At 34.5% G+C, this 14,442-nt stretch overlaps 1 protein-coding gene across 1 annotated transcript in view; it reads left to right on the forward strand.

The window, feature by feature from the left end:
- Nucleotides 1-12,159, forward strand: part of SALL3 (spalt like transcription factor 3) — a 38,086-nt gene extending 25,927 nt beyond the window's left edge. Inside the window, exons 5-6 of the mRNA XM_014056775.2 lie at nucleotides 366-412; nucleotides 10,488-12,159. Coding sequence (XP_013912250.2) covers nucleotides 366-374 — 9 coding nt within the window. The 3' untranslated portion in view covers nucleotides 375-412; nucleotides 10,488-12,159. The remainder of the gene's footprint in view (nucleotides 1-365; nucleotides 413-10,487) is intronic.
- Nucleotides 12,160-14,442: the final 2,283 nt, after the last annotated feature.

Below are 14,442 nucleotides of genomic sequence, written 5' to 3' on the forward strand. Positions count from 1 at the left end.
AAATGAATTTGAAGGTCCTTAAGAGTTTAAGACTGCATAATATAATTTTCAAAATTATTTAGGGTATGTTAAAATAGATGCCCGTCTTATGTATCATAACCCAACAATTAAGATTTTTCATAAAACTTATCATGTATGAAAAATTAATATGATTTACAGTTACTTTCTGAAGTAGATTTGTGAAAGAGGTGCACAATACTGCCTCTCTCCAGAATTTTGGCAATAGTTTTCTATAGCACCTTCAGCATCACTTTTTTAATGTTTAATTTTCAAAATGCTTGCTAATAAGATTAATTGCGTAGCACATAATCTATATGACACATTAAAAAAAAACTCCACAACTAATATGGCTGTTGTCATTCCAGATACCTTGAGCTACACGAGACTGCCATTACTCTTTCATTTTACTCAGGTGAGTTTCTTCTTTTTGGAGCAAGTTGACGATGAAGATTTCTGGGCACCATAATTTGTTACATAGAGTAGTAATGTAGAATACTTGAATATTTTAAAATAATGTATAGAAGTATACTAACCCAATAAAATATGACTATTTTCACTTGGTTAAAATTTCAGAGAAATTTCTATAAATACATGTAATTAGTATGTCTTAGAACTTACTGTAATCTCTTGTCTTCATTCAAATACCTTGAACAAAGTATTGTAAAAGGTTGTGGGTATGGCAATTTCAGAAGTACTTCTAAAATGAATAGCAAAAATGGTTTTGAAAAAGAAACTAAAATCAGCAGGTTTCTGAGGTATAGAGTAGCTATTTTGTGGCTTAATTCTTAATATGCAGAGTCAAATAAAAATTCATATTTAGGAAAGTCAAGGAGCTATCAATCGGATTTTCTTGTTTGTCTCATATTTTGCCATACAATTGTATAAGATAGATTCCACATGATTTCAGTCCTTCTTAGGTTTGTGCATATGTGCAGAATAGAAATTAAACCATTGAAAGGTTAGCAGAAAATTACATTTCCATTCCATTTTATTACTAATTCAAACAAGATTCTTTCAGATAATGGCTTGGAATACCAATTATAAAATGAGTTTGGGGAACAAATAATATAGGCATTTTCTATTAATGTTTTATTTGGACATCTTTTAAAGAGTGTTAAAATGGTTTTAGAAAGATTATTTGTAATTTTGTACTAAACATTTGAGATTTACCACTACATGAAAAAATATGGGCTTATAGAGCATCAGGACCAGAGAAGTTCACAGTTCAATGTTGAATTTTGAATGCCAAATTAAAATCTTGGATTTTGTTTTTTCGTCTTAACTGGCCATGATTGAAGTAATGGAAATAAATGAATTATTTAAATTATTTTCTCATCCAAGATTAATGATTCATTTAAGAATTAGGATGAATTATCATTTCTTTTCCTCATGTTTTTCTTTTTTTTTCTTTTTTCCTTATCTTTTTTGTACAGTAAACAATAATTAAACAATAAAAAAATAATAAAGAAATGGAAGTAGAAAATATCTAAAAATAAAATGTAGTTTGGCAATAAACATGCTCATATTCAAATGTTTCTAATATGAAGATATGATCATTCTAATTATCTGTTCTTCATTGCTTTGCAATCAATTTGGTAATATCACTTTCACTTAATCCTCTTGGCTCCAATATCATTCTTTGATATCACCCACAAGTCCAGCTCCAACTTACATAGAAGCAATAATTATACATTGAAGGCTCTGCAGAAAAGTTTTGCTTTGATTGCCTTCCAGATAGACATAAAATTAATCTACAGAGAAGTTGATCCCTAAAGTGGGACCAACAGATAAAAATATTGTTCTTGAGCTGTTCTCTCTCTAAACTTGCATACATTATTAAAATTTTAATCTAACCATTAAGATTAAATACACAGCATAAGACAACATTCTGACCTTCAAACATATTAATAGTCTATCTAGAGATGCCAGAGATTGGAGAGACATTTCTTCCCACGCCTTCTACCTCTGCGCTTTGGCTTCTTCTGGCACCCTGGAACAAAAGATCATTTGACAGGTTTTGTATTGGAGGGATGAATACATATTTGTGTTATGGTCCCTGATTAGAATTTGGAAACAAAGACACATAAAAAATGAAGTCTAAAATAAAACAAAATAAAATATAATAGATGGTGGATTCTTTATAGACAATCAGCCTAATTTTATAGCCAGTATAACAAAATGTAGCAACAAAATGTCCAAGGAAACTGAATCATGCTGATCTGATAACAGGTAAAAATGATCAGAACTTCCAGGGCTTCTTACCAGGTAAGACTTAAGTTCTTATAAAGGGTACAGGTCAGGTAGTCCTTGACTTACAACAGTTCATTTAGTGACTGTTTGGTTACAACGGCACTGAAAAAAGCAACTTAAGATCATTTTTTACACTTATGACCATTGCGGCGTCCTCATGGTCACATGATCAAAAAATTCAGACACTTGGCAACTAGCTCATTTTATGACAGTTGCAGTGTCCCAGGGTCATGTCATCACCTTTTGCCACCTTCTGACAAGCAAAGTTAATGGGGAGGCCAAATTAACTTAACAACCATGTTACTAAGAACGGCAGTGATTCACTTAACAACTGGCAGAAAAATGAGGCAAAACTCAAAAATGTCTTACTTAGCAACAGAAATGTTGGGCTCAATTTTTGCCATAAGTAAGAGGACTATCTGTATACCAATTGTCTCTTGTCCACACTTCAAGGGGAATTTTTTTGTATTAGCCTGCTAAGTTTTCTGTGGGAAGAGCATTGAAGCTTGTGCTTTTGGAATTTGGAAGCAGTTATGTAGTGTAAGAATTTGTAAAAAGAGGCTTGACTAATATTTTACTAATATTCAAAGACATTTCAGAGGCTTGGCTATCACGAGAACATTCTTACATAGAACCAACAGCTTCTGCTGGGCTTCCATATCTTTGATACATTGTTTTAAATGTGCCAAATGCATGCTCATAACCCATAATTAGCAATGCCTCTTGGGAGAAAGCTGAGATGTTGACATTTTTGTGAGATTGTCCTGAATGATGTTGTTCTCAGATAATAAGAAAATGATAAAATAATTTCAACCTGTGGAAAGAGGAAATATAGTCAACCAATATTTATGAAACAGGTTCATGCAGCGGTTTCAACTGTCCTGCCTCTATCCTTAATACTACATTTGAATGCAAGATCTACCTGGAATACAGCCCTTAGGAATTTAGATTGCATTTTTAAAGCAGATTAAAGGAAGTGTAAAGTCCTACTAGGCCAGGGGTGCCATGGGCTGGATACATCATGCACAGACCATGGCCACCTTGGCTCTTCAAAGGCAAAAAAGTTGTGATATATCATGTAACACAATTGAGTTTAACACCTGTGTACTAGACAAATATAAGAATTTTGCCTGAGTCTCACCTAAATATAGCTTCAGTACTAATGAGATATGCTGTACTCCTCTGGTAAAGAGAAAAGATTGAATTGTGGCCACTATTTTTACATAGATATACATACTTTTTTTCGAAGTTTTTAATAGACATGGTAAAAATAAATAGACTAACTAAAAGATAAAGAAGTTTAAAAAGTACAAGAAAGAAAAAAAAAAAGGGATCAGAAACAAAGACAATAACAAAGTGGTTTCCATCTTCATCATTCTTCAGTGTAAGATAACATAACTCTTTACCCTGTTTTAAAATTAAAAATAAATTTACATTTATTCCTATATCTAACTTTTATCTACACACAATCCAGGGATCTGTTGAAAGAAATGTCCTTCTGGGTTCAGCTCCAAGTGGGGAAGAAGACAGTGGAGACATGGAGGCTGCTTGGAAAGATGGTTTATTGTTGGACAGGGCCACATGGCTTGAGCCCTGACCAGAAAAGGTGATCACATGTTTCAGTGTTGATGGAGAAGAAGAGAGAAGGGCTGAGGAAGGGGCTTGCTAGGCTTTTATACCCTGTTCAGTCCCACCTCTCTGTTTCCTGTTCCTGTGTAAGAAATGTATTCTGACTGGTTGTCAGACTCCCATGGTGCCATGCAGGGGGCTACTCTCTAGGCTGTGATGAGTTCTCAGTTGCCTTGTGATCAGTTGAGTAATATCCCTTCCCCCTACAGCTGCAGTGAGGAGGTCTTTATTATGTAAAGTGGGCTAGCCTGGCCATCTTAATGGCCCATTAGCTGGGGATGGGCAGAAAGCTATAGGCAACTATTCTGCCTTTTGAAACATGTTTCTTTTCACATCCAGAGAAATATTCTGCCTTTTCAATATTTCCTAGGATATTTCATTTTTCTGGAAGAGGGCTGGATGATAACTTCCCACAGATCAATATATTTTCAGTTCTGGTTTAGCAAAATGTCCACTAGAAGCTATCAGAAATAAACAATTCATTCCTGAGCAAATAATACAACTTCATACTCCTGCATTTTGCACTTCAAATCTTGAAGTCTAAGTCATTTCAGTGGTCAGATTTGGTCTTTCATCAATCTTTGGCATTTCAAACAATTCTTCAGGTTCTATACAGAAGGATTTTGTAAAACCAGTAAAAACGCATTACCTAAGATTTCTTGTCAAAACTGCTCCTTGTCCAAGTGCTCTTCTTAATTTATCTTTTGTATTTCCATTTTAAAAATCTTTTCAATTTTATTATATTCCATACTTTCAAGTTCTGTGTTAGCTAAAACTTAATTTTTAAAATCTTCCTTAACATATTCAAAAGTTATAACTGTTGGAACATGTGTGTTAATATCTGTCCATCTTTAAATTTTTCCTTAACTCAAAATTTATACAGAATTGCCCATTTTTAAACAGATACACTTCCCCTCACATTCAAAACTGTAAAACCATTAAGTCTCTATTGAAAATTCCCTATATCAAAGAAAGAATATAAACCCAGGTATTAAAGTTGACATTTTGAAGTCTCCAATATCCATGGAATACTTAAATTCTTTTTTTTAATAAAAAATTTATTTTCAAACCAACATAAACACACAAAACATATAACATAAAAACCTATTCAACTACATACAGTGTGTCGATTGGTTATAAGATCTTTCTGCATCCTTTCCATAGTCATCACTTGTGCTTTATCAAAAATCACATATTGTCAATCAAATATATCCAATAATAAAGAATTTTTTGTATCCTATTTTAAATCATTCTATTATTTTAGCATTATTAACATTCTCTAATAATTTTAAATTCCATGTTTTTCCATTATTAGTATCATCAATCTAAGATACATTTATGCAAATTATTATAATTATTAAACATCCATTAAGCATAGCTATTATTACATCTTTTTTATATGAGGCATATTAAATTTGAAGTAAATTTATATTATGGCGTTTCATTACATCATCCTGAAATCATCCAATGATATTACATCTTTATATTTATTTATTTATCTTTTATAAAAAGGCTTTTCAACATCATCTCCATCATCCTCACTTACAGTTTATATAAAGTTTCATATTATCAATCTAGTATATATAAATGTTTTATTATCATTATTAATCATTTATCTGATTATAGCTATTATTACTTTATCTTATACATAGTACTCAAAGTTTAACTACATTTAACTAAATTTTATTGTAACATTTCATTTCATCATCCTGTATCCTTCCAGAAATAGTGCAGTCCAATATCTCTTGCCATTTGTAGAATCTGTATTCTAAGTGTTTTCTTGATAGATCTTATGTGGACTTCTCTTGAAAACTTCTTGTTCATTGGATATCTTATAAGAATTTGAAACCCTCCATCAAATCCTTTCATCTGCTTGACTTTTGTTATTACTGGTGCTTCTACAGAAATTACTCATTGTTTCTGCCAAATTTTCTCTCCTTTCTTCACCTATGTTTTGACATCTGAGATAGAGTTCCAGTTCATCGATCTCTCCTTTCCGTATTTCGCATTTATCATTTCCCTCTGCACTCGATTTGCTGTTAATGTCAAAGATTTTCTTATCACTTTCATATGTCTCTGTAATTTTTTGAACTCTGTCCTCAAATTTCATCATTGTTTTATAAGTATTTTCAACTCTTCTCTCCATACTTTCTGTATTTTGATATTTTGTGTTTTGATCTATAAATTCAAGTCTCTTTTCAATTCTCTCTGTAGTTAAGAGTTTTTGAATTTCTAACATAACTTTTTGCAATGTTAGTTCCTTTTCTTCTTCATATTGTGCCATTTTTACAGGTTATAAACACTGCCACTAAAAACATCCAAGGCTTTTGCTAGATTTCAAACAAATTCAATGAAGTTTTTTCCACTGACCCTTTCAGTAGACAAAGCCAATATTTTTGTAATATCAGATGTTGCCAAGCCTCTAGCCACTAGATGGCAGTGTTACATCTTTTCCCTTTGTTTTTGTCTCTCTTTTCTAAGCTCTGAATGGAGTTTTTCTCCGGAAGGGGGAAAAATGTTTTAAAATTACGATCCACTAAGACTTGCAAGGAAAGAGGCTTTTAATCCACAACAACAAAAAATGGGGAAAGTATAGAGGAAGAAGGGGGGAAAGACCAGTCCAGTTTAAAAGTAAGAGGCATTTGTAAAAAGTCCGTCCATAGAAAACAAACAAATTTAAAGTGGAAAAGATAACACGATAGTTTTAAACCAAGGTAAATTTGCCGCTAATTTCCTTCTGTCTTCAATTTTATTTTAACTGAGTCTTTTAGCTTTTCTCTTCTCTAATAATAAAGATTTTTCTCACCATTTCAACACACTGTCTCTCCTATACTGCTTCCGTTTCAGGGGCTTGTCCCAACCTTCTGCAGCCGTCTTGGCTGTTTCTCTTGTAGCCAGCAAAAAGAGCTTTTTCCTGGATCAATCAGGGGCTTTGCGATGCCCCTGAGATCAGCAGGACATGCCCTTCACTATCACGGTTCCTTCAGAACGGTTTACATCCAAAAAGGATCATCCAGCAACAGAGATATCGACAGCAATCCTGGAGCCCCAAGATTGCATGTTGTGTCATTGTGATGTAAAGCACCGCCTCCTCAGAATACTAAAATTCATTTTTTTGAAAGTGATTAGAAAGTGAGTGCAGCTGGCTTAGTGTCCTTTTAAAATTCTCAACTGCAGCTAAGAGCAAGATATCATATCTCTTTATTTCCAGCTACTCAATCTCACAGGAGACTGCTGTTTTGTAATCCTCTTGTAAGGAGCTGCTGTTTGGAGTTTTATAGGCAATGGCCTGTCTTAAGTTTGTAAAGAAGTTGCTGATCCTTTGTTCTTCACCATGGCTGTCCAACTCAGCAATTCACAGAAGTCTTCAGCCATGACTCTCGCTGTATGGCCACTAGTTGTTTTAGCATTTTTCTAATTATATTATAATTATAAATTTATAATTTAATTTAATAAACTGTAAGTTTGGTGTGCACTGCATTTTGTCAAACTGTGAAAAACCATGACTAAATATTTAAAAGATTTTACCTGTTCAATACTCTAGCCATTGACCTCCATGTGTGCAGTTTAGGTTTCTCTATGAAAATCAGGATCTTATAGTTGATTTCAAGTGCTTCCTCAGAGCAGTAATTGGCCAGAGCATTCAGAAATTGTCCAATTAACATTTGAGATAGAGGTACCTGCATACAACAAAGTTGCAATATATTTTCTAGTTTTGGTATGATGTTCTAATTGATTTAGTTTGGCACTGAGGGGATTTATGTACAAATTAAACAGGGATGCTAAAATACATTATTGCCTTACTCCTCTGTAGCCTGGAACCACATTACTACAGTAGCTTTACATAGTGCATCAAACTTTGATTCTAGAATTCTTACACAGATTATGCATAAGCAAAAGTAACCATCTGTCAGTTGTAATATTTTTAAGTTTAGTCCTCCTTAGCCTTGCTCTGGGAAATAGATTGAATGCAGACCTAAAATTTTCTAAATATGATAAACAATAAATAAAAGCAATAAATGCAGTGAATAATATTGACTTTTTGAGGTGCTTTTTTTTGGCCAGGTGATAAACAGCATGTCCATAAACAGAATATCCAGCCTTGAAACCTGTTTTCCCATCTGCTAAAATATGCTCTAGGTCAGAGGTGTCAGAGCCACATTGTCACGGTGGCATCACATGACACTTCCCCCCCCCCCCTTCGCTATACCAGGTGTAACTCATCCAGCCCGCAGGCCACGATTTTGGCAGACCTGCTCTAGGTCAATCCAGTCAACTAATCTTTTGGATAAGTGTCTTGCATGGAATGTACTTACAAAGTTAACAGACCTATATAAATAGTATGCAGATGTTTGGTACCCATTTTATGAATGGGCACTGTGAAAGCTAGGCCCCACTCCTCTGGAATTTGTGCAGTGGATTGATGTAAGTAAACAGGGCACTAAGAACTGGGGTCCACCATTCCAAATTATTGCATATTTCAGAGCAGTAATAAGTTCCTTGCCTGGAGCTTTACCAGGCTTTAGCTGATTTATGCATCTTTGTTTCAGCAAATAAAGCCCAATTAGGGATCAGGTTAACATTAAGACTGTCAAAGTTAGAAGACCTAGGAGGCTCCAAAGTGATCCTCTCACAAAGATGCAGTTGTGAGGTGCAGAAGTGAAAAGGGACCTGTCAATTAAGGGGGAAGCTGACAAGATGCTAGAATAGAATGGGATTTCTGGCTTAAGATGCTATTATCAGTTGCTGCCAGAAAGCTGATGACTGAGAGGAGTGGTGACTATTTCACTAATTATCTTGCTTGTGGCTTCTCTTCGGTCCATCTTATCTATTCTGGAAAGCAGTTCACCAGGAAAAGAAGGCTCCTGCTAAGAGGAATGCCTGTATGATCCATATCTGATGAAGTCCTACTATATATTGTATGTTTTCATTTTATTTGGAAGTATGACTGCAAAAGTAGAATGGACTTAATCATTCTGATAGTAAGTTTCTATATTGCCCTCCTACACCATATTTTCTTTTGGTCTTTTGGATAACAAACCTATTTCAAGTCTGACTCCATTTAATATGGTTATAGCTTGCTGCAAACAAAACAAATGTTACTCTTCATTCCAATGTAAAATAATATATGTAGTTCAGGGTTGAACTACGGGGTCCTTGGGGCTTGTTTGCTTGCAGATGTTTCATTACTGGCAAGGCAGGGGTGGGTTTCTCGCCCCGTTCCAACCGGATCGGTTGGAACGAGGCCGGCGGCGTCCTCGCGCACGCATGCGGCGCGCGTGTGCACGCACGTGGCGCGCGCATGCGTATTAGCGTCTGCACGATGCTCCAGCTGCTCCTGGAGGATCGCGCAGGCGTTCTGCGCATGCATGGAAAGCGCGAAATTCAAAAAAACCGGGTAAGGAGCGGGCGCGGGCGCGCACGGGCGCGGGGGGGGGGCTTCGCCGTTCCCGGAAGTTACGACCAACCCTGTGGCAAGGTAACATCACAAGCAGTAATGATTTTGCCTAGTCTAGTAACAAAACACCTGCAAGCAAACCGAGAACAAAAGGCACCAGGGATTCCACAGTCAATGCCATTCTTGAAGGAAGCAAGGAACAAGAGAGTTCTGATCCCCAAGGACCGCTGGGGTTCATTTTTTAAGAACTCAACATGAATGAAATATTTGAGTTAAATGGGATCTGAGCTCTCCGTTACTCTGAATTTACCTAAACTGAGAAAAAGAGTGCTTTATATTTATTGATATTCCTATAATTACACTGATAACACTCGACTGTTATTGTATGCATTTTCATATAAAAAAGCTAACATTTTTCACCATGAAATTGCATAGTAGAGATTTAAATGGATTTTGTCTGAAACATGAAAGCAAGTTTCTGACTACTTTTATGGAGTTTTCTCTTGCAGCTGAGGTTTCAAATATAATTTATTGTATTTTTGATATAATTATCCTTACCTTTCAGTTGTGCAAATGAATTTTAAATGAGTAACAAATATCAGTAGTATTTGCTTTAATCTACAGATATATCAAAGTTTAGATTTATTTCAAAATTTAGGAGCTTTGAGGCAGGGTAGTGTATTTTTCCTTAGGTGGCTATTGGCCTAATCCATATGATTTCCTTATCTTGATTCCTAATGCTCAAACAAGTACATGTTTTTAATTGGCAGTTGCAGATGTTAATATTTTTCATACACTGACACACTCACACAAACTCCAAAAAATTACAGATCAGATAAAGTTGTATCTGATTTGTGACATTCTCTTAACTTTTGACTTTGTGACTTTAGATACTTTTATAAAATTCATAACTCAATACTTATTTAAAATTGTATGGATATCTGTACCATATTTGTATTGTTTGAAACAAGGGAATCCAAGTCATCTAAAATATATGATCAACCAAATGGATACAGATAAACTGACATTTGCAAGTTGAGTTCCACCTATTGATGGCATCTGCATTCAAAAATTACAATCCTAGATTTATTGCCATAATGGAATATACAGTTAAAGCAAAGCAGTTCACATGATCTTAATACTATTTATATTGTAAGTAAAACTCAGATATAGGGTAACTGCCACAATTTTCTGTAACTCTTGTTTTTAGATTTAGATCCACACAGAAGACATCCGGATCCATTTAGAGATTAGTAAATTGGAGAATAACAGCTCTTCAATGGTTCAAGAGGAGGAATGTGCAAAACATATCATTCAAGGAATGGTATCTTCTGGAAATACCAAAATGTTCCTTCAAGCCCCTCCCCCAACTGTTGATCTGCTCTTTCCGGTGTGATTTGGCAATTTTTCAGAAGTGATTCCAGAAATGGTGCATTTTGTCCATACCTATTTCAGATTTAAATCATGGTCCCCCAGCTTTTAGAAGGTGGTCCATCAGCATTAGTATTCCCTTGCCTCCATAAAGGTATATTTATTTAATATTTACATTTTATTTATTTACTTTTATTTAGGGATACTGCACCTATCCCAAGATCCTTGGCAGATTACCACCATATCAAAAGAAATACCATAGCACCTAATAAAATATCCCTAAAACCATTCCAAACTCCAACCAGCCCAATGACATACACCTTCAAAGGTCCATCTAATTAAAATAGTTTTGACAGTCTTCTTCATGGCCAATAATGTAAGAGTCAAAGCCATCTCTTTGAGCAAGAATAGCAGAGCCACAAGAGAAAGACTGCCTTCTTCGTATCTATTTTTGAATTCAGAAGAATAGATAGTAACATTAAATAAAGTAATATTAGGTCAAAAGGATATACTGTGCACAAATGAGCTGGATAGCATAATTTGATATTAAACTCCATGTCTCGTAAAATACATTTTAGCTGCTTTGGAAATTTCTTTATCTCCAACATAAATTAGATGACAGACAGTTGGTTGATCCACTAAATACTTATGCCTGAGGCAGTTGCAAGAGACTGACTTCTCTCACTCTTCTGTGTATTATGTGTTTTCTACTGATAATGTAATGCCCTGATGAATTCAATTTCCCTTTTATAAACGATGCTTTGTTGATTCAGACAGAGATAAGGGATAAATGTATATAACTGAATTTAAGTATGATTTGTTTCTTCTGAAATAAATCAGACAGTTCTTACAGATAACTTTTGTAACCTGATACCCTCTGTCTTTGAACTGTGGTTCCAAGAACTCCTAGCAAACAAGGTTTTCAATGTCCCAAAATATTTGGAGGGCATCAGGATGTGAACAACTGAGAGAAAGAACTGTGGCTACATCACGATCCAAATGTAAGTGATTAGGAATACATTAATCTACATAATCAATAGCTTTTAGATGCCCAACTTCAGATACATTGAGAAAAAAAAAGAGAGCGACAAAAGCCTCTTCTTTAAATTGATCACTTTTATATTAATTAATAAATAAAGTTAGTTATTTACATGGCTGTAGCTTAAAATAAGGAAGTTATACCAGTAATTTTACCAATTAGCTGTATGGTAGACACATTTATAGATATATACAAATAAAGGTTAAACCAGGTATTAACCAATATGAAGTTTCTAATAAGGTCAACATTGACATATGAATATAAAAATATTGTAAATATCACACAGATAAAACTATTTTTACATGAATGTGGAATTGTGTATCAAAATGTACAGAAGGCGTTAAGTGGGTGACAGGTTTTCTTCCCAGGCTGGTAGAAATTATTGATTCAAGCCAATTCAGCTATCCCAGTTGTTTGAACATCTGCCAGGAGCTTGCTATCTAAATAACCTTCTGTTTTCCTGTGTGCTGTGTTGAGGGGTTGTGTAATTATTTTTTTGTAATAAAGACAGAGACTCCTTAAAACATCAAGACTTCTAATCTGAATTATCCCAATTCCACTCTGGGAATATATATCCAGATTACTCAATGTTCCTTTAGAAGAGGAGGCAGATGTTCATGATTGTGAAACAGATATTTTAAGTTGTGGGGTTGTGTTGCTCTCCTCCCTCGCTTTTTATTTTTCTTATTCTGTTGTTCTATGCTCAGCCATACTTTGAATACACAGTGGTAGGCATATGGACAATTTTTAATCTCCCAATGAAGTAAATATTTGCATATCCTCAGTAACAGTAGTACCCATACTGCTTAGTTTTCAATTGGCTGCCAGTTAGAGAAACAAAATTCCTTCAGAACTATAACACAAAGAAATGAAGCTTGGCTCATTATAGGAAGATAAAAGTTTTCAAATATGAGCAAATTAGAATTCGTTTAAAACATACTGAGCTCTCTTAATGACATTGTGTCTTTTTCTTCAGTATAGTTGTCATAAAAATGGCACAGCTAAGTAGATTCAATTTTTATAGGTTTAGAAAACAAACATGAATAAAATGAGAATAAAAAACCCTCTCTGAATAACATTGTACATATATTAAAAGGAACAAAAATAAAAACACCCTCATAATTTCATAGGTTTTATAACTCACTGCAGAAAAGTCCCTGGTGTTGCTAAAATATATCTAAGGAGCAGAAGTTGAAATGAATGAAAAATGCATAGACCCCTCAAAAAGTAATCCTTTTGAAAACAATTACATTCCTGAATATTTAGGGAAAGAGTGGAGAACCTCAACCTATCAGATGGCCAATCCAACCCCTCAGGGCTTCAAATTACTTCTCCCTGTCCCGATAATTAGATTTATTCATGCATACGCAAGAATAAGATACAGTAATAAGTAGGATCAACTCTGCATGTTTCTCAATTGACTATCAGGTTAAATTACTGCTGAAGACCCAGATGATTCAAACCTTCCATGTTCTGGAAGTAGATCCCATCAAACAAAACAGAATAAATTTATATCTCATTATGCATACAGAGAAAAATACTTTTGATAGAACCAGTTTGGTATTGTGGTTACGACATCTAGTAGAAACCTAGAGAGTATAAATGCTCATAAATCTGGCCTTAGATACAAAGCCAGCTGAGTGATTTTGTGCCAGTCATTCACTCTCAACCCTAGAAAGAAGGAATTGCTATGTCACTTCTGAAAATAATGCCAAAAATCCCACAGGGAATTGTCTCAAGCAAGAAGGGATCTCCCTCTCCCTCTCCCCCTCTCTCATATAATCATGAAGACATTTTCAGAGAAGGCGTGTTGAATATGCTTGCCACTTTGAATTATTTGGAGAAATAATAAAGGCAGGATGTAAATACATAAATAAAGATTGCAATGAAATCATAATGCAAACAATCAATTTTTCTTTCCAGTATATTTGAGAGCACACATGCACACAAGAGTATAAATATTGAAAAGGCATATTGGAAGACTTTAAAAAGATTTCTACAGGTATGAATGAGACACTCCCTAGATTATTGTACACTCCATTTTTGTTTTTAGGATGATAGACAGAGATAGAGGTAGGTAGGTAGGTAGGTAGGTAGGTAGTAAAGAGAGAGGAGAGAGAAAGCAGTAGAGACTCATGGTTTTTGTATTGGTAGATGTGATGGATATGAACTATTTCTATCAAGACAACTGATGATTGGAAAGGAAAGCTTTCATTTATGATATTGCAGCCAGGAAATAATAATCTCAGAATATAACTCTGTTATCAGATCCACATCTGAGAAAGAGAAAACACCTGGAGTAAGTAAACATGCCTAGTCTCATATTTAGTCTGGACTGTATTCATAAAAATAAATATTTCATATTATTTTTTTAAGAAGCTTATCTTATAATTATTATTAAATGTTAATAAATTAAACTTATTTTAAAATGATGAAGAATACCCATAGTTATGGAAATTAAGCTGTCACATAGTGTAATTTTAGAACTTCAGGTTCCAAACAGTTGTAAAAGTACAAGCTTAGCATGGTAATTTTACCTTTACACAAGTACATCAACAGCATCTCTCTGATAATCAATGAACAAAAGTACGGCGGTAGAAATTCAGCATTGCACTATTTGGGTGGGTACTTTTTAGCTTGTATCAATGTTTGGTATTAATCATAACTAACAAGTAAAAAAAGACATATTGAAGAGAATCTGTCTTTGTGGTTGCTAAGAACTGACATCACTTGATGGTGCTTAATCATTAAGTCA

The sequence above is a fragment of the Thamnophis sirtalis genome, unplaced genomic scaffold (genome assembly GCF_051295495.1).
Source record: "Thamnophis sirtalis isolate CommonGarterSnake01/CBP01778 unplaced genomic scaffold, rThaSir2_p1.2 scaffold_2, whole genome shotgun sequence".
Classification (NCBI taxonomy): Eukaryota; Metazoa; Chordata; class Lepidosauria; order Squamata; family Natricidae; genus Thamnophis; species Thamnophis sirtalis.